A 25,261-nucleotide genomic window follows, 5' to 3' on the forward strand; every position below is an offset into this window, starting at 1 on the left:
CCAGTGCCCCTTAGTGACCGGAAGTAACCTCTACAGTGCATGAGCAGCTGTAGTTCCTATGTTAAGAGCCAAATCGACTGCCTTTTACTTAAAAGCGGCATGATATGCATTTTTTTTTGCCCCCCATAATGAGGGTTTGTGTATAAAAGCTTCCTTTCATCAGTAATGTCCGTCTTGATCTCGTTCTGTCTCTTCTTTGTGTCAACTACACGGCACTATTTGCCTGGCGGATGGACACGCGATCAAAACACTACTCTTCTCCCCAGTCAAACACCACTCATCCCTCCGTCCAGCAAAGCGGTGCCGCACAACAGCGGTCCACAGCCTTTTTACGAGTGTATAAAAGTGATAAATTCATCACAAAAAACCCGAAAAATCCATAGATACGCTGCACCGGATGACAAGCCGCAGGGTTCAAAACTTGAGCAAAAAGGAGCGGCTTATAGTCCAGAAATTACGGTGTATGCGGTTTCTTCAATTTTCTATGGCTGCTGTATTAATATTGTTTTCATTATTCTAATCGTATTTATTTATTACTGTTTGATAATTATTTTTCTTGCATATGATAACATTAAAAGTTTTTGATCAAGCATTAAAAAAAACAATGCGGCCCAGCCTCACGCCAGACTCTACCTCCAGTGGCCCCCAGGTAAATTGAGTTTGAGACCCTTGATATGTAAACATGCCTATAACATGCTTATAATTTACTGTGGAAAGCTTAAAATAGCATGATACAGTTCCTTTAAATGAACAGCTCTTTTAAATAATCAATAGAGCTCCAAGCTCCCGACCGACACTGAACAAAGTTACTCCTCCAATTTAAATTGTTTGTGGAATTCAGATGAACACCAATGAAAAAGTTAATGGATCAAAACAAGATTGAGTGTGACAATGTGGGTTAATGTTTTATCTAGCAATGTGATTGAGATCATTTACATGGTATGTCGTGCACTGGTTATTTGACTCTCTCGAGGTTGTTGCTCAACAGAATTTTGTCTTGCTTGACTGATCTCTGATTTGGGCTCTTCTGACATAACCAAAGTTAGGATTGACATAATTTTCTGACTTGGGCTAATAATGACTTTTGATGGCCAGTCGTACGCGTCTTTCTAATTGCTGGCTTCGTTCTAACAATTATGTCTGCAACCACAAAAGCTCCCCTCTCACTCCCTCCGGTGTTGGCTTGTCTCATTTTTCTGTAATAGTGTTCCAGCCCTTATTTTCGCCCTTATTAGTCTATCATCTCAATTCCTCTTGACAGGTTTTGACCGGTGTTGAATTGTTTTGACCTCCCCCTTCCCCCCGAATTGTTTTTATTTAACTTTTTACCTGTAACTTACCAGAGTAAGCTGTCGTCATATTTATCTACAACAGGGGTCTCAAACTCCAGTCCTCGGGGGCCGCATTCCTACATGTTTTCCAAGTTTCCCTCGTTAAACACACCTGATTCAATTATCAGGCTCCTGCAGAACGTGAGGATGAACTGATCATTTGAATCAGGTGTGTTTAACGAGGGAAACTTGGAAAACATGTAGGAATGCGGCCCCCGAGGACTGGAGTTTGAGACCCCTGATCTACAACCACCACAAAATACATAATGCATAACAATGTTGCATAATAGCAATATGTGTGTACGCCCACCTGTCTCCATGTGTTTCCTGCATCCGAGGTTATGTACACACTGACATTGCTGGTGGTCAGCTCAGAACCAGAGGAACCTTTAATGCAAGCAAATGGCAAAGTGTGAACGGAGAATGCTTGCAAAAATGTACAACAAATTCAGTTAAATGTGGTGAGGAGACAATAACAATGTGTAATTGTGAGCACTGCTGCATGGTGCTGCAGATTTAAAGATAAATATAGCATATAAGATTGTACAGGACATTTACTCTGCCAAATATCAAATAAATCCTGAGTAATACATCTGTCTTTCAAAGTGGTTTCAGTGTGCATTCCCAAATATGTAGACTGCCCTAATCCATATTAATTCTCAATACTGTTGTGTAATGTATACATTAGCTAAGTAACAGCTGGCATTACACTTGAAAGACTATAATATGTTCCGATTACTGTTATCTACATCCCTATTCGAGGTTAGGTCATTGCTAAAGACTATGGACTGAGAGAAACAGAGTGGGGGTTTTTTTTTTTTTTTTTACAAGATAAGCAGTTAAAAATGTGACAAGATTGGGGAGATGCTGAATAACATTTTTGCTCAGGATTAGCGACGCCAGGACGTACCCCTGCAGCCCACAGGTCGCTCAAAGGGCCAAATTTGACATGTTTGCGCATTGACTTTTCAGTCGTTATTACGTTAATTTTTATAGTGCAACCATGTGACGCACTGTTTAGCACGTTCACCGCACAGTTCAGAGGTTGCGGGTTCGATTCCACTCCCTCCCTGTGTTGAGTTTGCATGTTCTCCCCGTGCCTGCATGGGTTTTCTCCGGGTTCTCCAGTTGCCTCCCACAACCCAAAAACATGCATGGTAGACTGATTGAGCACTCCAAATTGCTCATAGGTGTGAGTGCGAGCGCGGATGATTGTTTGTCTCTGTGTGCTCTGCGATTGGCTGGCAACTGGTTCAGGGTGTCCCCCGGCTACTACCCGATGACTGCTGAGATAGGCTCCAGCACCCCCGCGACCCCCGTGGTACAGAAAATGGATGGATGGATATATATATATATTACGTATATATATTTTTTTTTTATATTAATTTTTTTTATGTGCACATACTATATGTTGGCATTCAAACTGACTCTGGGGGAAGGCGGTTACTTGATTATTGGATGGAAAAGTTGTTAGGGTAATAGATTTTAAAATGACCCCTCATAAAAAGTATACATACATTAAAATGTAGTTTTTATCTCCACTTACACATTTCTTACACTTATTTGAGTAAAAGTTCATACAACCGCACTTTTGAAGAAAACCTGGCCATCTCCAGACACCTGCGGCATGTGCTGCTGAGTTATTGACACTGAGGATTCATGTGGGAGTAAATAGCACAGAGTTGTGAATTCACCCGGGGGGTTGGTAGTCTCATTTTCTGGGAGTTTTTACTTTTTCTCCACAGTGAGACACTGAGTATTTCCTTTGCTTTGTTTTCTGGCAGAAAACAGGGTGAAACATTGCTGGTCTGAGGCAGAAATAAAATGACGGTGCTTTCCCTTTCCCTGTGAGGTGTCACGTGTTGCAATGTACAAGTTATATTCTCTCAAATAATATACAGCAAGTTAGTGGCTATGATAGTGCTGAGGGGTGGCGCTAAAATTTAAGGTGACAGACAGACCGACAGACAGACAGACAAACACAGACAGTAGGCTGGGTACACACTGAAGTGGTTGGCAGCCAATCGTAGGGCACATATAGATGGACAACCACTCACCTCGGAACAATTTTGGAGTTTGCGAGATGATTTTGGAGTAAGCGAGATATAAATGTATCAATTTATTATCAACCACCAGGGCTGATTAGATACAAAAGTGAGTTCAGAGTTCATGTCTCCTTCTTTAAAATTGTGTATAACATAATCCAAGTATGTAAAGGTAAAAGTCACATTTATATCTCTGTGTTTTTCCCATAAAACTCACTGAAGCGGTACATTTCTATGTTCGTGTGGGTGTTCACACAGCAGCTGGCTTCCTGCAAATACGATATATTCAGGAATTGCCAGGAGGGCTAGTAAAACCTGGGTGCATAAAGTCCTCCCTATTTTTTGCTCCAACCTTCCGCTGCAACTCAAGCAAGTTCAGGTACTCAAAGGGAGAACTTTTAAAGGACTCAATCACAACAGTATACTCTACAGTGGTTTGTACTTGTGGGAAGAGCAATGGCCTTGCTGTCACCCTCTGGACACTGAACATTAACGTTGCAAGAAAACGATCTCAACGTGAATCGACCGACATTGCTTCATTTACTCAATGAGTATATTACCTGACTTTGTATTTTGGGTATTTTTTATTTATGTTACATTTTTATGGGGTTTTTTTTGGTGGATTTTTAGTTTAGTTTTCTATTGCTTGATAGTATTAGAGAAACAGAGTCAAAAGGAAAATGCTTCTGGAACTCACCTGATGCCACAATGATCCCAGGTGCTGACTCCCTACTTGCTATGCTTCCTGATGTGTAGGGATTTGCAGAGACATGAAGATGAAGATGCAATGAACAATAGGGCTGTGTAAACAAACAAAAAATAGTCACAACCTCAATTATTCCAAGTATTAGGCCCAACCAAAATCAAACAAAAAAAATCCCAACAGATGAAGCAACACTTTGGCTGTGCAACCCTCACATTCAATATATCGCATATGCCATTTCTCTATTGGCTCGGCGCACCATTAGTTTTGATTCGGTTAACCTTTAACGGCACAATTCTCATCACGACTGAGCAAAATGCCGGTGATGCAGGCCATGAGGTGACAGGCTATTTAGGGGTTTATTAAAGCGTTGACATTTCCTGACAAATTGCTGTATAATATGGGTAGAAAGAAGGCAAGACATGCTACACAATGGCAGGCTTAAGAAAAAATACTTTTGGTGTATGAAGCCATGTTTACAAAAGATTTGCAAACACATAAGTTCATCAATGATATCCAATTATATGTACCGTATTTTCCGCACTAAAAGGCGCACCGGATTATAAGGCGCACCTTCAATGAACGGCCCATTTTAAAACTTTGTCCATATATAAGGCGCACCGGATTATAAAGCGCATAAAATAGAAGCTATACTGCAACAAACTGAGGTTGACTAGGGTTGTGGTATGCATCCACTAGCCAATAACCAACGAGCCCTCTGTAAACAATCGCGTTTCTCAAACGATCTCCTATAAAATGATCGGAACTGACTAAAGTTCGATCTAACGCATTGGTACTACTTACCTATGTTTCCCTTACATATCGATCCGTAGATTTACTCGAAACATTAACAGAGCAGCCTATTTTGACATGAAATAGCCTGGTACGTATAGCAGCTATCGTTATAGCATTAGCCATCCGCAAAGTCCCATGAGCCTCAGCTCGCAATCTCCCATGAGCCTCAGCAAAGTGTAAACAATAGCGTTTCTCAAACGATCTCCTATAAAATGATCGGAACTGATTAAAGTTCGATCTAACGCATTGGTACTACTTACCTATGTTTCCCTTCCATATCGATCCGTAGATTTACTCGAAACATTAACAGAGCAGCCTATTTTGACATGAAATAGCCTGGTACGTATAGCAGCTATCGTTATAGCATTAGCCATCCGCAAAGTCCCATGAGCCTCAGCTCGCAATCTCCCATGAGCCTCAGCAAAGTGTAAACAATAGCGTTTCTCAAACGATCTCCTATAAAATGATTGGAACTGATTAAAGTTCGATCTAACGCATTGGTACTACTTACCTATGTTTCCCTTCCATATCGATCCGTAGATTTACTCGAAACATTAACGGAGCAGCCTATTTTGACATGAAATAGCCTGGTACGTGTAGCAGCTATCGTTATAGCATTAGCCATCCGCAAAGTCCCATGAGCCTCAGCTCGCAATCTCCCATGAGCCTCAGCAAAGTGTAAACAATCGCGTTTCTCAAACGATCTCCTATAAAATGATCGGAACTGACTAAAGTTCGATCTAACACATTGGTACTGCTTACCTATGTTTCCCTTCCATATCAATCCGTAAATTTACTCGAAACATTAACGGAGCAGCCTATTTTTAAATGAAATAGCCTCGCGGGTACAACAGCTATTCGGTGACGCCCCCTGACTACAGTTGCCGTAATGTTGGGAAGCGATGCGACCTTGTAATTTACTAGTCGTACTAAAACGTACTGAAACATTTTGGCAGAGCACTGTGTACAACCAGTATGGATCAACAAATTCATCAATTGATTCATATATAAGGCGCACTGGACTATAAGGCGCACTGTCGGCTTTTGAGAAAATTTTAGGTTTTTAGGTGCGCCTTATAGTCCGGAAAATACGGTATATACTATTTTTCGGTGTGGTCTGAGAATAAAACACATCAGAGCTAAATTTCTTACAATCAAAGATTTCCCATTTGCTGAAATGTACTTGAAGGGAAGCAGCCCACCAAAAACACTGACAACTGTAACCGCATAGTCATGTGGTTGTCAACCGGTGGTCTGCGTGACAGTATTGCAGGTGGTCCGCGAAATAGGAAATGGAAAACAATTGTAACATGTAAAAAATTTTTTTATTTATTACTTAGACTTGATTTATTTTCTAGCTATTTTTTTAAAATCATTTACCCATCCAAATCATGTCAAATGTAGCTGACATTGCCAAAACAGACATACAGATGCAAATAAATAGCCTGTATGAGTCTATCCTCCTTCAGTGCAGAATAAAATAATATTCCGCCAAAGCAGTGGTCCCCGAGTTGCTTATCGGTTATAATGGTGGTCCCATGGATAAAACCAGTTCAAAGCTCCTGGTTTAGTCTACTCTCCCCTCACACCCACCTTCCAGCCGGTCACTCCTGTTGCTTTGATGGCCCCTCCAGACCATAGGAAACGAAAATCTTTTGAACTATATGCAAAGGTTGCTATAATATGTTACACTTTATATGTTGTACTGTATACATGTTAGGTGTGGAACTGTTCAAACCTTTTTGTTCAGTTTGTCTGTGTACTGATTGGTCTGTTCACAAAACTCCTGTTTTTCCTAAGGAACACTCCAAGATGGTGGCACACATGGTTACGACGCGTCATAATTCACACTAAAGTTTAAGGGAGGACATGCTGTGTGTCATTATATCCTTCCAGCAACGCGGCAGACAATCTTATTGCAGCAGGGCCAGCACAACCAAGTCTCCCACTCTCTCCCTCCTTCTCTCCCTCCCTCCCTCCGTGTGTGTGTGTGCATGTGTGTGCGTGTGTGTGCATGCGTGCGTGTGTGTCACATGCTCTCTGGTACAACTTGGAATTTCAACTCACTGGAAAACGTTGTTTAGGGTTCATACCGATTATTACCGTATTTTCCGGACTATAAGTCATAGTTTGGCCCGGGGTGCGACTTATACTCAGGAGTGACTTATGTGTGAAAATATTAACACATTATTTTATCATTTCACATGTTATTTTCACACTAAACCGCAAGAGGGCGCTCTAGGCCTGTGGAATAATTCGAACTGCAACTGATGATGAGTCTGACGTAAGCGACGTAGAAGCGGAAGCACTGCATCTTCTACTTTGGAGTTGGCGGAGTTGTTTAAAAGTGACACAGAGGATGAAGATTTCATTGGATTTAGTGATTCGGAGTGACATGGATGGCTTGGTAAACTTGCTAGCATGTTATTTGTGCTATAGTTCTGGGAATAACTCTTAATATGTTACGTCAGGCACGTTCACAGTTCGTTGTTTATGTGTCATGTAACGTTAGCACACCGTACAATTATTCAGCCTGTTGTTGGATTTAGTGATTTGGAGAGACACGATTGGTTTGGTATACTTGTTAGTATTATATTTATGCTATAGTTATTTGAATAACTCTTAATTATGTTAACATACCAGGCACGTTCTCAGTTCATTATTTATGTGTCATGTAATGTTAGGATACCGTACAATTATTCACCCAGTTGTTGCTCTAACGCCATATTTAATTAATGAATGAAACATGTATTTAGCTAGACATCTATTATTTTTATTTATTTAATTAATGACAGTTGTAATTAAACATTTCATGGTGTAATTATTTATTTAATTTTGACACTTTTGGTCCTTTATAGAGCTGAGCTAATTCACACGATTATTATCAAATAAATAGTAATAACACGCACAATAATGACATTTGTAATTAAACATTTCAGGGTGTATTTATTTATTTAATTCTAACACTTTTAGTCCTCCATAGAGCTGAGCTAATTCACATATAACTATTATCAAATAAATAGTAATAATATGCACAATAATGACTCTAGGCCAATATGGATTATGATACATCTCAGTCTATTGGCATCATACAAGGCTTATTGGGAGAGTGATTATGATAAGATCCGTGTTTGACAACCTGCTGAGCCAGGGCACCTATTTCACATAAGAGAAACCTCACAGCCAACCTCCAAACAAAAATATCCTAAAAATAATGGATTTAAAAAATATCTTGTCTCAATTTAGCCAAAGATGTTGTCATGCTGTCATGTTTTGTGGGTTGTTGTTGTCTTGTCCTGTTTGTCGTATTGTCGCTTTCTGTTTTATTTTGGTAACTCTCCTCTCGTTTCAGTTCGTGGGTCCTTCCTCTGTGCGTCAGTCTACTTGTATTCCCTGATCCCAATTGTGTGCACCTGAGTCCTTGGTCCTAATTGTCTGCACCTGTGTCCTCACCCTTCTGTGTGTATTTAGCCAGTGTCTTCCCCTTGTCTTGTGCCAGTGCGCCTTGTCCCGTCTTGAGCACCAGCGATCGCGTGAGTTAAAGATACCCCTTAGAGAACCTAGTTTTGAGATTACCTTTTTGTCAAGCCTAAGGTCTGTGTTTTTCAGTTTTGTTTTTGCCACCGTGTTTTCCCTCTTTTTGAGGCGCTTTTGGTTTTTGCTGTCTCCACCTGTTCGAATAAATACCGTTTTGTTGGCACTCTGCATCCGAGTCCTCTCCCTGATCCAAGTCTGACAGATGTACCAACTTAATGTGAAAATACAAAAGCTGAAATATTTGCATGGAGCCATGACTTACTGTGTCTTGTCATTTATTTGTTATGCTTGCATAGACCCCTCCGTGAGTAGTCACCTTATCGTGGTGGAGGGGTTTGCGTGCCCCTATGATCCTAGGAGCCATGTTGTCTGGGGCTTCATGCCCCTGGTAGGGTCACCCATGGCAAACGGGTCCTAGGTTAGGGGCCAGACAAAGCACGGCTCACACGAGCCCCTTATGACGAACAAAATAAATGGATCTCGTTTTCCCTCGCCCGGACGCGGGTCACCGGGGCCCCCCTCTGGAGCCAGGCCTGGAGGCGGGGCTCGAAGGCGAGCGTCTGGTGGCCGGGCCTTCGCCCATGGGGCCCGGCCGGGCACAGCCTGAAAAGGAAACGTGGGTCCCCCTTCCCATGGGCTCACCACCTGTGGGAGGGGCCAAAGGGGTCGGGTGCAGTGCAAGCTGGGTGGCGGCCAAAGGCAGGGACCTTGGCGGTCTGATCCCCGGCTGCAGAAGCTGGCTCTTGGGACATGGAATGTCACCTCTCTGGCTGGAAAGGAGCCCGAACTGGTGTGCGAGGCAGAAAAGTTCCGACTAGATATAGTCGGACTTGCCTCCACGCACAGTTTGGGTTCCGGTACGAGCCCTCTCGAGAGGGGCTGGACTCTCTTCCACTCTGGAGTTGCCCACGGTGAGAGGCGTCGAGCAGGTGTGGGTATACTTCTTGCCACCCGGCTGGGCGCCTGCACATTGGGGTTCACTCCGGTGAACGAGAGGGTAGCCTCCCTCCGCCTTCGGGTGGGGGGACGGGTCCTGACTGTTGTTTGTGTCTATGCACCAAACGGCAGCTCAGAGTACCCACCCTTCTTGGAGTCCCTGGAGGAAGTGCTGGAGAGCGCTCCTTCTGGGGACTCCATCGTTCTACTGGGTGACTTCAATGCTCACGTGGGCAATGACAGTGAGACCTGGAAGGGCGTGATTGGGAGGAACGGCCCCCCCGATCTGAACCCGAGCGGTGTTCTATTATTGGACTTCTGTGCTCGACACGGATTTTCTATAATGAACACCATGTTCAAACATAAGGGTGTCCATGTGTGCACTTGGCACCAGGACACCCTAGGCCGCAGTTCGATGATCGACTTTGTAGTCGTGTCATCGGATTTGCGGCCGCATGTTTTGGACACTCGGGCGAAGAGAGGGGCGGAGCTGTCAACTGATCACCACCTGGTGGTGGGTTGGCTCCGATGGTGGGGGAAGATGCCGGTCCGACCTGGCAGACCCAAACGCTCTGTGAAGGTCTGCTGGGAATGTCTGGCGGAATCCCCTGTCAGGAAGAGCTTCAACTCCCACCTCCGGCAGAGCTTTTCCCACGTCCCAGGGGAGGCGGGGGACATTGAGTCAGAGTGGACCTTGTTCCGCGCCTCCATTGTTAAGGCGGCCGACCGGAGCTGTGGCCGTAAGGTCATTGGTGCCTGTCGTGGCGGCAATCCCCAAACCCGCTGGTGGACACCGGCGGTAAGGGATGCCGTCAAGCTGAAGGAGTCCTATCGGGCCGTTTTGGCCTGCGGGACTCCGGAGGCAGCTGACAGGTACCGGATGGCCAAGCGGAACGCGGCTTCGGCGGTTGCTGAGGCAAAAACCCGGGCGTGGGAGGAGTTTGGCGAGGCCATGGAGAATGACTTCCGGACGGCTTCGAGGAAATTCTGGTCCACCATCCGGCGTCTCAGGAGGGGGAAGCAGTGCAACGTCAACACTGTTTACAGTGGAGATGACGTGCTGCTGACCTCGACTCGGGACGTCGTGTGTCGGTGGGAGAATACTTCGAAGACCTCCTCAATTCCACCTACACGCCTTCCATTGTGGAAGCAGGGCCTGGGGACTCTGAGGCGGACTCTCCAATCTCTGGGGTCGAAGTCACTGAGGTAGTTAAAAAACTCCTCTGTGGCAAAGCCCCGGGGGTGGATGAGATCCGCCCGGATTTCTTAAGGGCTCTGGATGTTGTGGGGCTGTCATGGCTGACACGTCTCTACAACATCGCATGGACATCGGGGACAGTGCCTCTGGATTGGCAGACTGGGGTGGTGGTTCCCCTCTTTAAGAAGGGGGACCGGAGGGTGTGTTCCAATTACAGGGGAATTACACTCCTCAGCCTCCCTGGTAAGGTATATTCAGGGGTGCTGGAGAGGGTCCGTCGGGAGGTCGAACCTCGGATTCAGGAGGAACAGTGTGGCTTTCGTCCTGGCCGTGGAACAGTGGACCAGCTCTTCACCCTCAGCAGGATCCTCGAGGGTGCATGGGAGTTCGCCCAACCAGTCCACATGTGTTTTGTGGACTTGGAGAAGGCGTTCGACCGTGTCCCTCGGGAGGTTCTGTGGGGGGTGCTTCGGGAGTACGGGGTACCGAGCCAACTGATAAGGGCGGTTCGGTTCCTGTATCACCGATGCCAGAGTTTGGTCCGCATTTCCGGCAGTAAGTCGGATTCGTTCCCAGTGAGGGTTGGACTCCGCCAAGGCTGCCCTTTGTCACCGATTCTGTTCATAATTTTTATGGACAGAATTTCTAGGCGCAGCCGAGGCGTTGAGGGTGTCCGGTTTGGGAACCTCAGCATCGCGTCTCTGGTTTTTGCAGACGACGTGGTGCTGTTGGCTTCTTCAGGCCGTGATCTCCAGCTCTCACTGGAGCGGTTCGCAGCCGAGTGTGACGCGGTCGGGATGAGGGTCAGCACCTCCAAATCCGAGTCCATGGTCCTCGATCGGAAAAGGGTGGAATGCCCTCTCCGGATCGGGGATGAGATCCTGCCCCAAGTGGAGGAGTTTAAGTATCTTGGGGTCTTGTTCACGAGTGAGGGGAGGATGGAGCGCGAGATCGACAGGCGGATCGGTGCAGCGTCGGCAGTAATGCGGACTCTGTACCGGTCCGTCGTGGTAAAGAGAGAGCTGAGCCAAAAGGCAAAGCTCTCAATTTACCGGTCGATTTACGCTCCTACCCTCACCTATGGTCACGAGCTATGGGTCGTGACCGAAAGAACGAGATCCCGGATACAAGCGGCCGAAATGAGTTTTCTCCGCAGGATGTCCGGGTTCTCCCTTAGAGATAGGGTGAGAAGTTCGGTCATCCGGGAGAGACTCGGAGTAGAGTCGCTACTCCTCCACGTTGAGAGGAGCCAGATGAGGTGGCTCGGGCACCTCATCAGGATGCCTCCTGGACGCCTCCCTGGGGAGGTGTTCCGGGCATGTCCCACCGGTAGGAGACCCCGGGGACGACCCAGGACGCGCTGGAGAGACTATGTCTCTCAGCTGGCCTGGGAACGCCTTGGGATCCCCCGGGATGAGCTAGATGAAGTGGCTGGGGAGAGGGAAGTCTGGGAGTCCCTCCTGAAGCTGCTGCCCCCGCGACCCGACCCCGGATAAGCGGAAGAAGATGGATGGATGGATGGATGCTTGCATAGATAAAAAAAAAATATATATATATATATATATATAGTATATATGACACAATAATATTGTTTGTCTGTATAGAAATGTGTATTGTATTGTATTGAAATGAGGGACAAGTAGTATGGAAGATGTATTGTAGTGTATTGTATTGTATCGTAATACTGTAAAAATACGCTTTCACTTATAACAGTGTTTGTACAGGCGTTTGGGAAGTTGTCAACTGACTGGCAACATGTCACGGACTACAACTCACCCTCCCCCCCGGTGGGTGAGGTTGATGCTGACTTCCTAAATGGTCTAAATAACTTCTTTGGGCGTTTTGAGGCACTAAACAGCACTCCGGCAGTTAAAACTGTTCCCCACCAGGAAGAGGAGGTCCTCTGCCTTGACTCAGCCGACGTGTGGAAGACTCTGAGAAGAGTCAACCCACGTAAGGCCCCAGGCCCCGACAACATACCTGGGCGGGTCTTCAAGGAATGTGCAGGCCAGCTGGCTGGTGTCATCACAGACATTTTTAACATCTCGCTGGACCAAGCCAAAGTGCCAGTGTGCTTCAAGGCTGCCTCCATCATTCCGGTGCCGAAGAAACCTCAAATCACCTCATGGAATGACTACAGACCTGTGGCACTGACTCCCATCATGATGAAGTGCTTCGAAAGGCTGCTCAAAGATCACATCGTCTCCAGACTCCCCCCAACATTCGATCCGTTCCAGTTTGCCTACCGGCAGAACCGCTCCACTGAGGATGCCATCTCCTCCGTTCTTCACCTGAGCCTGGCTCACCTGGAGGAGAGGAACACCCACGTGCGGTTGCTGTTCCTGGACTTCAGCTCAGCGTTTAATACCATCATTCCACAACATCTGGTGGAAAAACTGGAACACCTGGGCTTCAGCACCCCCCTTCGGAACTGGCTGCTAGACTTCCTCACCAACAGACCTCAGTCAGTCCGGGTCGGACAGAACACCTCCGATGTCATCACCCTCAGCACAGGCTCCCCTCAGGGCTGCGTCCTGAGCCCCCTGCTGTTCACCCTGATGACACACGACTGCGCCCCCAGGTTCACCACCAATCACATCGTGAAGTTTGCAGACGACACAACGGTGGTGGGCCTCATCAGGGACAACAACGACCTGGACTACAGAGAGGAGGTGGAGCAGTTGGTGGGCTGGTGCAGAGAAAATAGCCTGATCCTGAATGTGGAGAAGACGAAGGAGATCATCGTCGACTTCAGGAAGAACCAGCCTCACCACGCTCCACTGATCATCAACAGCTCAGCTGTGGAGGTGGTCAGCAGCACTAAATTCCTGGGAGTCCACATCACAGACGACCTCACCTGGACTGTGAACACCACAACACTGGTCAAGAGGGCACAGAAGCGCTTGTACTTCCTGCGGAGGATGAGGAGAGCCCACCTGCCCCCACCCATCATGAGGACGTTCTACCGAAGCACCATAGAGAGCATTCTGACAAGCTGTCTCTCGGTGTGGTGTGGAGGTTGCAGCGCCTCCGATTGGAAGAACCTGAGGAGAGTGGTGAGGACAGCAGAGAGGATCATCGGGGCTCCTCTTCCCTCCATTCAGGACTTGTCATCCCAGCGCTGCGTGTCCCGAGCCCGAAATATTATCAGTGACCCATCACACCCCCACCATGGACTGTTCTCCCTGCTGCCCTCTGGGAAGAGGTTTCGCAGCATCCGCTGCAGGTCCACCAGGTTCTGCAATAGTTTTTTCCCTGCTGTCGTCAGACTGCTGAACATTCAAACGTAGCATTCCTCTGCACACTTGTAAATACTGTTTTTGTCTCCTGCACTGTTCACATACTTTATCACTGCTGCACTTTGTACTTTATAATTATCTTATCTCATATTTTTATATAGAATGTCACTTTTTTTTTAACCAGCCGAAATACCTCTACATTGCTGAAAGCCGTATGCAACGAAATTTCGTTTTGTACACACCTAGTGTTGACAAAATGACAATAAAGTTCTGTCTAAGTCTAAGTCATGTCCAAGGTGTACTTTGCTTCTCGGCCTTTCTAAAGACAGAGTGGAATAGGAAATAGATAGGTCGATAAATAAATGCAGACACTCACTGGCATACAGTGTATGCTATTGCCTCGCAGATCTTTATTTGGTGCCTGTAATAACCTCCAGTCTCTGCCTCTGTTGTAGGTAATATGTGTCTTCACTTGCTTATCTGTCTTTTTGTTGGCCAAGAACATGCCTTTTATTCCTGCCACCTGTAAAGACAGAAAAAAACACTCAGAAACAACAACATCAACAACAAGTACAAGTGCTTAAACATTATTTCCCTCAGTCGCACTAATAAAAATGAAAACTACCAAGAATGACAATCTCCAATCACATCTGCTTAGCTCTTTTATATTTCCAATATGACTAAACATAGCTACAAACACAGAGGGGCAAATGATTGACTAGCTGGGCATTTGTAAGTGTGTTTCAAAACTATTTTAGACTGCTTGTTCAAGGAGGGGTAGGAAGTGAGCCAGAGGCAGTTGCATCAGACAATGTAACACCGCGTTCATAAATGGCATGTGCTGCAATCTGTCCCAGAGGAAGGATTTAGAATATCCTACAATCTGGGTGGTGACCCCAATCAAGAGTAGATTTGATTCCTTAGCCCGGGCCAAAGTAAGATATGAGCAGTATCCTCAGCTGCTTAATTATTTCATTCATGTGGCATTTGAGACCCAAATAAGCAATAACTTCAGATTAAGTTTTTGGATTAGATTATGCTTGGTGTAAAAAATAGCATTTGTACATCAAACGTATGCCTAAACTACAGGATGGCTCGTACCATTTACATTTACACACTGTATCATGCAACTGAAGGAGAAAACTTTGTTTCAGTCTGAACTGTGCTATAAACAGAGAGTGTGCATTATTAACATCTAGGAGTGAAATACTAGAATGCAATGATACTATGGTGCCATGCATTCTTAACAATGCTGGGTTAAAAACTACACAAATTGGGTTAAAATCTGGACTGGCCCAGGAAGATAGCCATATCAACTCAAGTGTCTCATTAAACCTCAGACATCTGAAAAAAAATAAACCTGCTATAGTAAGTCTGAATATCACTAATGTTCAGGGCTTTGTTCCTTATATTTAAAGTTTAAATGGCTGTGTGTAATGTTCTCGCTAGCACGCTCACTCTGACTGTTGGGAAACTAAGAGTGTTGCTCAAATTTGTTGATTATTCACAGTGCACCAAAAATAGAGTGCCAGTGCGTGCATGAGGCACTCAGCTTCGGAAACAGCGCGGTAATGCTAGCTTCATTTGGAATTTATTGGGAGCGGAGCGCACGCTGCCTTTAGGAACACAAGCACTGGGATAGACGGCTAACTAAACTCTGGAGACATAATGCAATATCCTGATGTTTGTAGTTTTTGATGAAAAAAAAAAGCTTGACTTCAATGTCTGACATCGTGAAAGCGGCGCACATGGATTCAAAGTGATCTCTTTTAATCACTTGCATAACTACTTTTTTGTGCAGGAATTACACGAGCCACCAACACTTGCTGTTTTAATTGCTTGTGCCAAAATAGGGAAAGATTTTCACAATATGAATCGCGTTTGATTCATAGGAGTGTCATTATTTTATGGTAAATGTGAGTTACATAGTATATGAAAGGGAAGTTTACTCGCTTTTTACTATTTATATTTTTCAAAGAAACATGTATTTTTTTAGTTTTAATTTGAGATCAAATGAATACAATGCCTCGGAATTAAATGTTCAAATCAAGTTTATAAAGTAAAATAATTTTCATTTAAGTATCAATTTTTTTAGAACATGTTTTCCGAGAATCGGCAAAAACTATGAGTGCACAAGCCAAACGTTTGGGAACCACTGATATAAATCATGTTTTTGCAGCAGCTGGCACAGGGATTGCATGCGAAATATCCCATATAATGTTGATGAACACAATTGTACTAAAGTAACGACCTAAAGAAGCTGCTTACCTCATATAGATCAACCATGACGTTTCCTTCAAGGCCCATGCTACTGACAACATTCTCCAAAGCCAGAGTATAATAGACACCTGATGTGTCAGACACGTACAAATTATAGGTTTCATTCTGGTTCCACTCCTGTACTGCTGCCACAACACGATTTTCATCCGTACTGATGACATGCAAGTCCTGCAAGAAAGGTAAAGTCATTAAATGTTATGCCTTTTTTCATTCCATTTATGTTTCTATTAAAGTGAGAAATGTTACGATAACAAATGCCTTAAACTGCATATGTAGGTATAACGAGTGATATAATCGAAACATTCGGCTTGGAGTAGATTTTTGATTGATAGTGTATATTAAAAAAAATATCATTGGACTCTATAAACCAAATACGTACATGAGTGAACATTATTGTTATATTTATTTAATATATAGTTTATGTATAGTTATATACGTAGGTGGTAGCTCCTTTTGACTTTTCCCCTCAGGGGTCACCACAGCAAACCATCAGTTTTTTTGTCCAGATGGTTCGCATGAGATGTTTTTGTCACAGTTTTTATGCCGGATGCCCTTCCTGACGCAACACGCTGCATTTATTCGGGCTTGGGACTGGCACACTGACATGTGCCCTATGGTTGCATATGGTTCTCTGACCCAGAATCGGACCCAGGCCATGGCTGTGAAAGCGCCGCATCCTAACCACTGGACCATCAGGGATGTAGTATGTAGTTATATAGGCCTGTGGAATAATCGGAACTGCAACTGACGATGAGTCTGACGCCAGCGCAGCATCCACTGCCGGCGTCAGTGGAGTTGTTTATAAGTGACACAGAGGACGAAGATTTCAATGGATTTAATGATTTGGAGTGACACGGATGGTTTGATAAATGTGTTATTTATGTTATACTTATTTGAATAACTGTTAATATTTTACATCAGACACGTTCTCAGTTCCTCGTTTGTGTTTATGTAACGTTAGCATACCGTAGCCTGTTGTTGCCTATTCATGTCTGTTTTTGGTGTTGTATTTTGTCAACTAAAGTTACCCCTAAAATGCGACTTGTCCTCCGGTGCGACTTATATATGTTTTTTTCTTCTTTATTATGTATTTTATGGCTGGCGCGACCTGTACTCCGGAGCGACTTCTAGTCCGGAAAATACGGTAGATGTCTTTTAAATAACATTGAAGCTATGTTGATTGTAGGATTGGAACCCCACCAAAATTGATTGAATTTGTTGTGATCCCCAGTATCGGTAGGCAGAGATGAGGGGTAACGAAGTGCAAGTACTTTGTTGTACAAAAGTTTATTATTATAATTTTCTTTTTTTTTTAATTTACTTATCAGACTAGGGGGACCCGATCCGATATTCTTATTGGATATATCAGCCAAATAAATAGAACCGTCTACATCCAAAATCTCAGATATTAGTACTGTGGTATGATAATTTTTCGGGCAATATTGGTATAGGGGAGAACACCCTTATACCAGACTACTTTTTACTTTTACTTGTCACATTTTAAAACCAATATTTCTACTTTTTACTGAGTATGTTTCTTTAACTTTTAATGCCTGACAACAATTAAAATAATGATTACACCTGAAAGAAAATGCTCTCATCCCTGTCCCTTGGCTACGACAATCATTTGAATCTGTCGAGCTACGACATGATACATATGCAAGTGGCTAGTAAAACATAGACACACTACACAGTTTCTGTAGGCAGCAGTGAGTTGAGTTGAATTAAACACAGCATGCTCCTGCTGGTCCACTGCAGTGTGTGGAGCTCATTTTTCTAAAACTTTGGATGAAGAGGGTCGGCAGCACTGCCAACTTAACTTGACGATCCGGCAGATGGAATTTTCCTTGGAATATCATCATTCTTTTAATTGAAATATTGTAACTTACTTTACTAATAATCAGGAAATGTTAATTACCTTGGGCAAAGTGTACTTCGGCAGTTTCACTGGTGTAAAGACATCTCTCTTTGCAGACACATAGTAGATTGGCTTCCCTGTAGTCGACACCTATAAGTGATAATTGCGTGAACAAGACAAAAAAGAAAAACAGATATAATATACCGTATTGGCCCAAATATAAGACGGCCCTAATTATAAGATGACACCCTCTTTTTCAAGACTCAAGTTTGAAAAAAGACTTTTTAAACACCAAATTTAATTTTTATACAGAAAATAATTACAGTACATCTGAAACAAATGATTATAACAATATATTTGAGAGAAAAAGCATGTTATTTTGCCTCATTCAAATCATGCAAAAACTTTATCACATCTTAATATCTTCGTACTACCGCTATTTTTATTTTTATTCTTCGTGACAGGGGTTCGTTTTGGCCTGGGGAACTCAGTTCAGCATTCGCTTTTAAGATATCTGGCGCCATCTAGCGCTGTGAATGGGTATAATGTCTAGACCCCGAATAAAAGACGACCCCCACTTTTTCAGTCTTATTTCAATGCAAAAAACACCTTATATTTGGGCCAATACAGTAATTTAGATAATTGTCACGTGCTTACGCCACCTGCTACTCGACCACGCCCATCCTATCAACGGAATCGCCGCCACATGTCGCGTGCTCATTTGAGTGCGCTATATTAGCGCAGCCAGCGCAAACCCGCTTGTCAGCCTGTCTTGTGATGCCGCTTAGCTCACCCGTCCCTGACTCCCCTTGCCATTTTGGTACACTCTTTTATCTGTTTGTCTAGTGGCTAGTCCGTCTGTCCGTGCTGCCGGTTACTCTTCTCCTCGGAGTCTGCCAGTCCGCAGCCAACCCGTTCCAGTGAGAAGCCCAGCATAGTGCTATTCTACCAGGTTCGCCATTCAGCAACTCTCGCTTGACAACCACACCCCACAATAAAGTCTTTGTCGTTCAGCATTTGGCTGTACTGTATGTTTCATTACAATGACTTTAGAATGTCTAAATCTTCACATCTTACACCGCTAAAAGATTTTCATTGTGATGCTGAACTTGACAATCACCCACCTGGACAAACACATACTCATCTTGAACCACCAGAGAATTGGCATCAATGTAGCCAGGGAATGGTTTTCCCTTGTTGGCATCTGTGCAGTTCTGCAGCTTGCAGGTGACATACAGTGCCTCTGCTCCCAAACACACACACAAACAGACACACAAACACACATAGAGACATCAGTCTTGGTGCTAACCAATGAAGATAGACAACCTTTCCATAAAGCCAGAAGGCTTTTTCGACCTTTCCATATTACTTGTGTCAATAAAGTGGTTTCACTAATCTTGATGCTAGTTGGAGGTGAAGATAAATGACCAAAGAGGCCAATTGCGTTCTTTGCCTTCAATTGGATTCCATGGAGAGAGTCGGGCCCCACAAGCGATCTACCAAATATGCGCTGGCTCTCTCCACATGCACATGATCAATAGTGATAGTCTCTAGTCTCTGATTGGAATATCAGACATAATAAATGTTGCTATGTGGGCTTGTATTATTGGCTTTTCTCTGTTGTGCTGATGTCAAAAGAGGCATTGATTCCTTGTTCGATAATGCTTCAAGCAATATTTTCACCTCACTTGAAAACATTGTAAATATTCCAGAGTTGTAGGAAACTTGGGCAATTTTATTAAAAACATAATTAAATTAAAATGAATTAAATTTGACATTGCACATGTAATGTATGCATATTGAGCAGCACGTCCGCCTCACAGTTCAGAGGTTGTGGGTTTGATTCCACCTCCCTCCCTGTGTGGAGTTTGCATGTTCTCCCCGTGCCTGTGTGGATTTTCTCCGGGCACTCCAGTTTTCTCCCACATCCCAAAAACATGCATGGTAGGTGTGAGTGCGAGTGTGGATGGTTGTTTGTCACTGTGTGCCCTGCGATTGGCTGGCAACCAGTTCCGGATGCCCCCCGCCTAATGTCCGATGACTGCTAGGATAGGCTCCAGCATGTTCGTGGCCCCCGTGGGGACAAGCAATACAGAAAATGGATAGATCGATGCATATGTACAGTCAAACCTTGGTTTTCGACCACAATCCGTTCCAGAAGGCGGTTCGAGAAGTGAATCGTTCGAATTCCGAATCTATTTTTCCCATTACAAATAACGGAACATTTTTTAATCCATTCCAAGACAAAAAAACACATTTTTTAAGCATTTTTTCATTTGCGCATTTATGTCCGATCGCGCAACTGCACCGCACAGCCGAACGCACAACCGTAGCGCGCCGCCAACCACGCAACTGCACTGCGCTGGTCGCACTATTGTGACAGAGCCGTCGCTGAAATTTAGAAAATATTTTTAAAGTCCTGATGTACTTTCCAAAATTTAAGTGGACCTCATTGCGCAGGGAGCTTAATTTGGTCCGATCGCGCAATCGCAGCGCGCCGGGCGCTCACTGTCGCATTGTTTTAAGAGCATCTTTGTGTTTTAGGATGGCTTTACTGCTCCCACTTGCTTTCTTTGGAGGCATGATTAGGGGTTAATACAATCCTCAAAGTAACGAAAATACAATAACAACGAACAGAGTCAGTCGGCATCCGGGCCGTGCGGTCGGGTTTTCTTGGGTCCTCTCGGCTCATCTCGCGAGGTTCGACCTCCGAATTTTTGTTTGACAACCGAAGCAAAAAAATCTCGAATTTTTCGTTCGAATTCCGATTTGTTCGAGAACCGGGACGTTCGAAAACCGAGGTTTGACTGTATTTGTGATTAAACTATTACTCTCATTCGTTGAGTAGACCAAAAAGAAACAAAAAAAGGCAAAATCTTTGCCCCGCGGTTTTGTAAATTCATACTGTCCATGTTATGTGGCCTGCTTCGTGCAGGAATCATTTTTCCAGACCGTTATTGCAGACTCACACTACTCTGTGTAAAACGAAGAGGGTGCGTTGAGAGAGCAGAGAACCCATTCATAAAAGAGCAGGATCTTCGCCTCAACACAGGGTGGCAGATAATGGGAGCTAGTCAGCTAGTGAGCTACAAAGAATACAGCTGCTGTCAGCTGGTGCCAGCCAATGATGATGAGTGAAAAAGCTACTCGGGCTTTACTGCTGTCCTGGGTATGATTAGGGTTCCTGGTTAAAGGAAACCAGTACAATTCCATGCCAGCCATTTGTTTACCCTCCTTTACTTGAAAAATAAAGTATATATATATATATATATATATATATATATATATATATATGAACATTTGTATATGTAGATATATAAAACATTTTTATATGTACATATACATAGAAATATATAGTGAACGGATGAACTCGGATACTGAGTGCTAATATACAGCATATATTCTCTCAAAGCCCTCTCAAACAAACAAACAAACAAACAAACAAACAAACAAACAAACAAACAAACGAAAAACAAACAAACAAAGTCCAGGCAGATGGCATATATATGTATATACTATATATACTATATATATATACGTATATATATACAGTGCCTTGCGAAAGTATTTGGCCCCCTTGAACCTTTCAACATTTCGCGACATTTCAGGCTTCAAACAAAGATATAAAAGTTAAATTTTTTGTCAAGAATCAACAACAAGTGGGACACAATCGTGAAGTGGAACGAAATCTATTGGATAATTTAAACTTTTTTAACAAATAAAAAACTGAAAAGTGGGGCGTGCAATATTATTCGGCCCCCTTGCGCTAATACTTTGTAGCGCCACCTTTTGCTGCAATTACAGCTGCAAGTCGCTTGGGGTATGTCTCTATCAGTTTTGCACATCGAGAGACTGGAATTCTTGCCCATTCTTCCTTGCAAAACAGCTCGAGCTCAGTGAGGTTGGATGGAGAGCGTTTGTGAACAGCAGTCTTCAGCTCTTTCCACAGATTCTCGATTGGATTCAGGTCTGGACTTTGACTTGGCCATTCTAACACCTGGATACGTCTATTTGTGAACCATTCCATTGTAGATTTGGCTTTATGTTTTGGATCATTGTCCTGTTGGAAGATAAATCTCCGTCCCAGTCTCAGGTCTTTTGCAGACTCCAACAGGTTTTCTTCCAGAATGGTCCTGTATTTGGCTCCATCCATCTTCCCATCAATTTTAGCCATCTTCCCTGTCCCTGCTGAAGAAAAGCAGGCCCAAACCATGATGCTGCCACCACCATGTTTGACAGTGGGGATGGTGTGTTCAGGGTGATGAGCTGTTGCTTTTACGCCAAACATATCGTTTTGCATTGTGGCCAAAAAGTTCGATTTTGGTTTCATCTGACCAGAGCACCTTCTTCCACATGTTTGGTGTGTCTCCCAGGTGGCTTGTGGCAAACTTTAAACGAGACTTTTTATGGATATCTTTGAGAAATGGCTTTCTTCTTGCCACTCTTCCATAAAGGCCAGATTTGTGCAGTGCACGACTGATTGTTGTCCTATGGACAGACTCTCCCACCTCAGCTGTAGTTATCTGCAGTTCATCCAGAGTGATCATGGGCCTCTTGGCTGCATCTCTGATCAGTCTTCTCCTTGTTTGAGATGAAAGTTTGGAGGGACGGCCGGGTCTTGGTAGATTTGCAGTGGTCTGATACTCCTTCCATTTCAATATAATTGCTTGCACAGTGCTCCTTGAGATGTTTAAAGCTTGGGAAATCTTTTTCTTTCCAAATCCGGCTTTAAACGTCTCCACAACAGTATCTCGGACCTGCCTGGTGTGTTCCTTTGTCTTCATGGTTCTCTCTGCGCTTTAAACAGAACCCTGAGACTATCAAAGAGCAGGTGCATTTATACGGAGACTTGATTACACACAGGTGCATTCTATTCAAAGTCAAAGTCAAAGTCAGCTTTATTGTCAATCCCTTCATACGTCAAGACACACAAAGAAACCGAAATTCCGTTTCCTCCATCCCACGGTGACGAGACATACAAGTAGGCGACACAAAACAAAAACAAGTAGGCACAAACCATAAATAATAAATAATAAATAAAATAAAATGAGCGATGAATAAAAACAGACCAATAACCCATTGAATATGAGGGGCAAAACCGAGCCAGTGAGCATACAGCAAGAACAGGACGCTACGCTGAAAGGGGGAGCGAGTTCAGGATCCTAACAGCCTGGAGTACGAAGCTGTTGGAAAGTCTGGTGGTGCGGGAGCGCAGGCTCCTGTATTTATTGCTATTTATCATCATCAGTCATTTAGGACAACATTGGATCATTCAAAGATCCTCACTGAACTTCTGCAGTGAGTTTGCTGCACTGAAAGTAAAAGGGCCGAATAATATTGCACGCCCCACTTTTCAGTTTTTTATTTGTTAAAAAAGTTTAAATTATCCAATAAGTTTCGTTCCACTTCACGATTGTGTCCCACTTGTTGTTGATTCTTGACAAAAAATTAAAATTTTATATCTTTATGTTTGAAGCCTGAAATGACAAAAAATGTTCTAAAAACATATTTACAGTATGTGTTAAGAATTCTCCATGTTATGTTATTCAATCGTGCGTTGATTTGAGGTAGGGTGCTTTATTTTGAAAGCCGTTTTCAGGCGATACCACTTCTTTTTTCACGTTCTCGTACATAAGTGGGTCTCATAACAAGAGAAATGAACGATCGCAAATGTCTAACCTTTAGGACAATTTAGTATTGCTCCAAATGTTGTTTTACAGTCCTGGAGATCCGTTTTCGCGTGTTAGCACGATCGCGAATTAGCACGATCGCGAATTAGCATCTTTCTGCTAACTCGTGTTACACGCACACACGTATAATATTTATATTTTCAATATTCATACATTTTCTGTATGTTATTTATACTATTAATGTATTATTTACATGTTTGAAACAAGTATTTATTGTTTTAATAATAAATTATACATTTAAATGGTTTCATATACATTTATTGACACGCAAAAATGTACAGATCAGCCAATTATCCGCGATATATATATATATATATTGTACATATATACCGTAATTTTCGGACTATAAGTCGCGGTTTTTTTCATAGTTTGGGTGGGGGGGCGACTTATACTCAGGAGCGACTTATATACATATATATGATTTTTTTCACTTTTTTGGGCATTTTATGGCTGGTGCGACTTATACTCCGGTGCGACTTATAGTCCGAAAATTACGGTATATATGTTTTGTATATATATATATATATATATAAAATTAAGTTCCTGGGATTGACTGCCTGGACCCTTATGGGTTGATGAGTTAAACTAAAAAGAAAAACATTTCCACAGGCCGCCAAAAACACACCTGTGTATCCTCCTCCTGGTTTAATAGCAACTTCTCGTTGGTTCGACGATGACATGTCTTTGCTTCAAAATAGGAGCAACAATTTGAGTTAGTTAGTTAGTTAGTTAGTTAGTTAGTTAGTTAGTTAGTTAGTTTGTTTGTTTGTTTGTTTGTTTGTTTGTTTGTTTGACAGGGTTTTGAGAAAATATACACTGTAGATCAGCACTGAGTATCTGAGTTCATCCATTCACTCATTCATTTTATTTCATACATTCATTCATTGTAATGTTTTTCTTTTTTCACCACATGAAGGGGACTGCATTGTTCCCCTTGGTTTACATAACATTGTAATGCAAACTACTTTTTCTATTCCATTTTCATTTTGTGATCCATACTCATTCATTCACCCTTCAAATGATTTCTCCACGCAACTTCAATTTATCTCTATTTTAATTGATCTCACAATACATTACAGCCATTAGAAAATGGAGTGCCAAACAAAAGAAAATTACTCACGTCCTTCACCGATGGTGGTTTCCAGGTGAATCAAACCTGGCTCCTTGTCCAAACCCATTTTTGACCTGAAAGGTGGAAAATTGTGTTTTAACAAGGCTGAGGGCATCTTTACCCTTGCTGTGCAATTTTAACATAACATGCTTCCATATGAGAAAAAGATTTATATCAGGGATGAGAATTTTCCGCGGATCCGCGGATTTCCGTGTTTTTTTCTGTCGAAAGCATCATTTTCGTGAATCGTGTAAATCCGTCGAGAAAATGTTGTTTATATATGGGGGGGGGGGTGTAGGGAAGCGGGCAACGTTAGCCTCGGCACTCGCGAGCATTCGCCCGCCAGCCGTGACGTTATCTAATGGAAATTGGCTTTCCTCTGTAAACCTAACTAACTGGCAGCAGTGATGCGACAACATCTGCCTTATTTTCGGCAGCATTTTGGCACTACTTTCGTCACATCTTTTCTCCTTGTTAACTTAACTTACGCGGAGAACTAAGTGTTTTTAGTCTCCGCCAGCATCACGCTGAGCTCGGG

General features: G+C 43.4%; 1 protein-coding gene across 6 annotated transcripts in view; it reads right to left on the bottom strand.

Annotated features, from left to right (window-relative positions):
• LOC119124434 (VPS10 domain-containing receptor SorCS1) overlaps window positions 1-25,261 on the bottom strand; it is a 202,788-nt gene that overhangs the window by 57,499 nt on the left and 120,028 nt on the right. For all 6 annotated transcript variants that reach the window (XR_005098277.1, XM_037254438.1, XM_037254429.1 and 3 more), the window contains exons 6-12: window positions 24,733-24,797; window positions 19,047-19,165; window positions 17,983-18,072; window positions 16,053-16,232; window positions 14,161-14,307; window positions 4,074-4,176; window positions 1,642-1,718 (exon numbers count right to left, since the gene is read on the bottom strand). Coding sequence is in view for 5 of the 6 variants with exons in the window: in XM_037254438.1 (XP_037110333.1) it covers window positions 1,642-1,718; window positions 4,074-4,176; window positions 14,161-14,307; window positions 16,053-16,232; window positions 17,983-18,072; window positions 19,047-19,165; window positions 24,733-24,797 (781 nt within the window). In the remaining variant the exon portion in view is untranslated. The remainder of the gene's footprint in view (window positions 1-1,641; window positions 1,719-4,073; window positions 4,177-14,160; window positions 14,308-16,052; window positions 16,233-17,982; window positions 18,073-19,046; window positions 19,166-24,732; window positions 24,798-25,261) is intronic.

Source organism: Syngnathus acus, chromosome 1 (genome assembly GCF_901709675.1).
Source record: "Syngnathus acus chromosome 1, fSynAcu1.2, whole genome shotgun sequence".
NCBI lineage: Eukaryota > Metazoa > Chordata > Actinopteri > Syngnathiformes > Syngnathidae > Syngnathus > Syngnathus acus.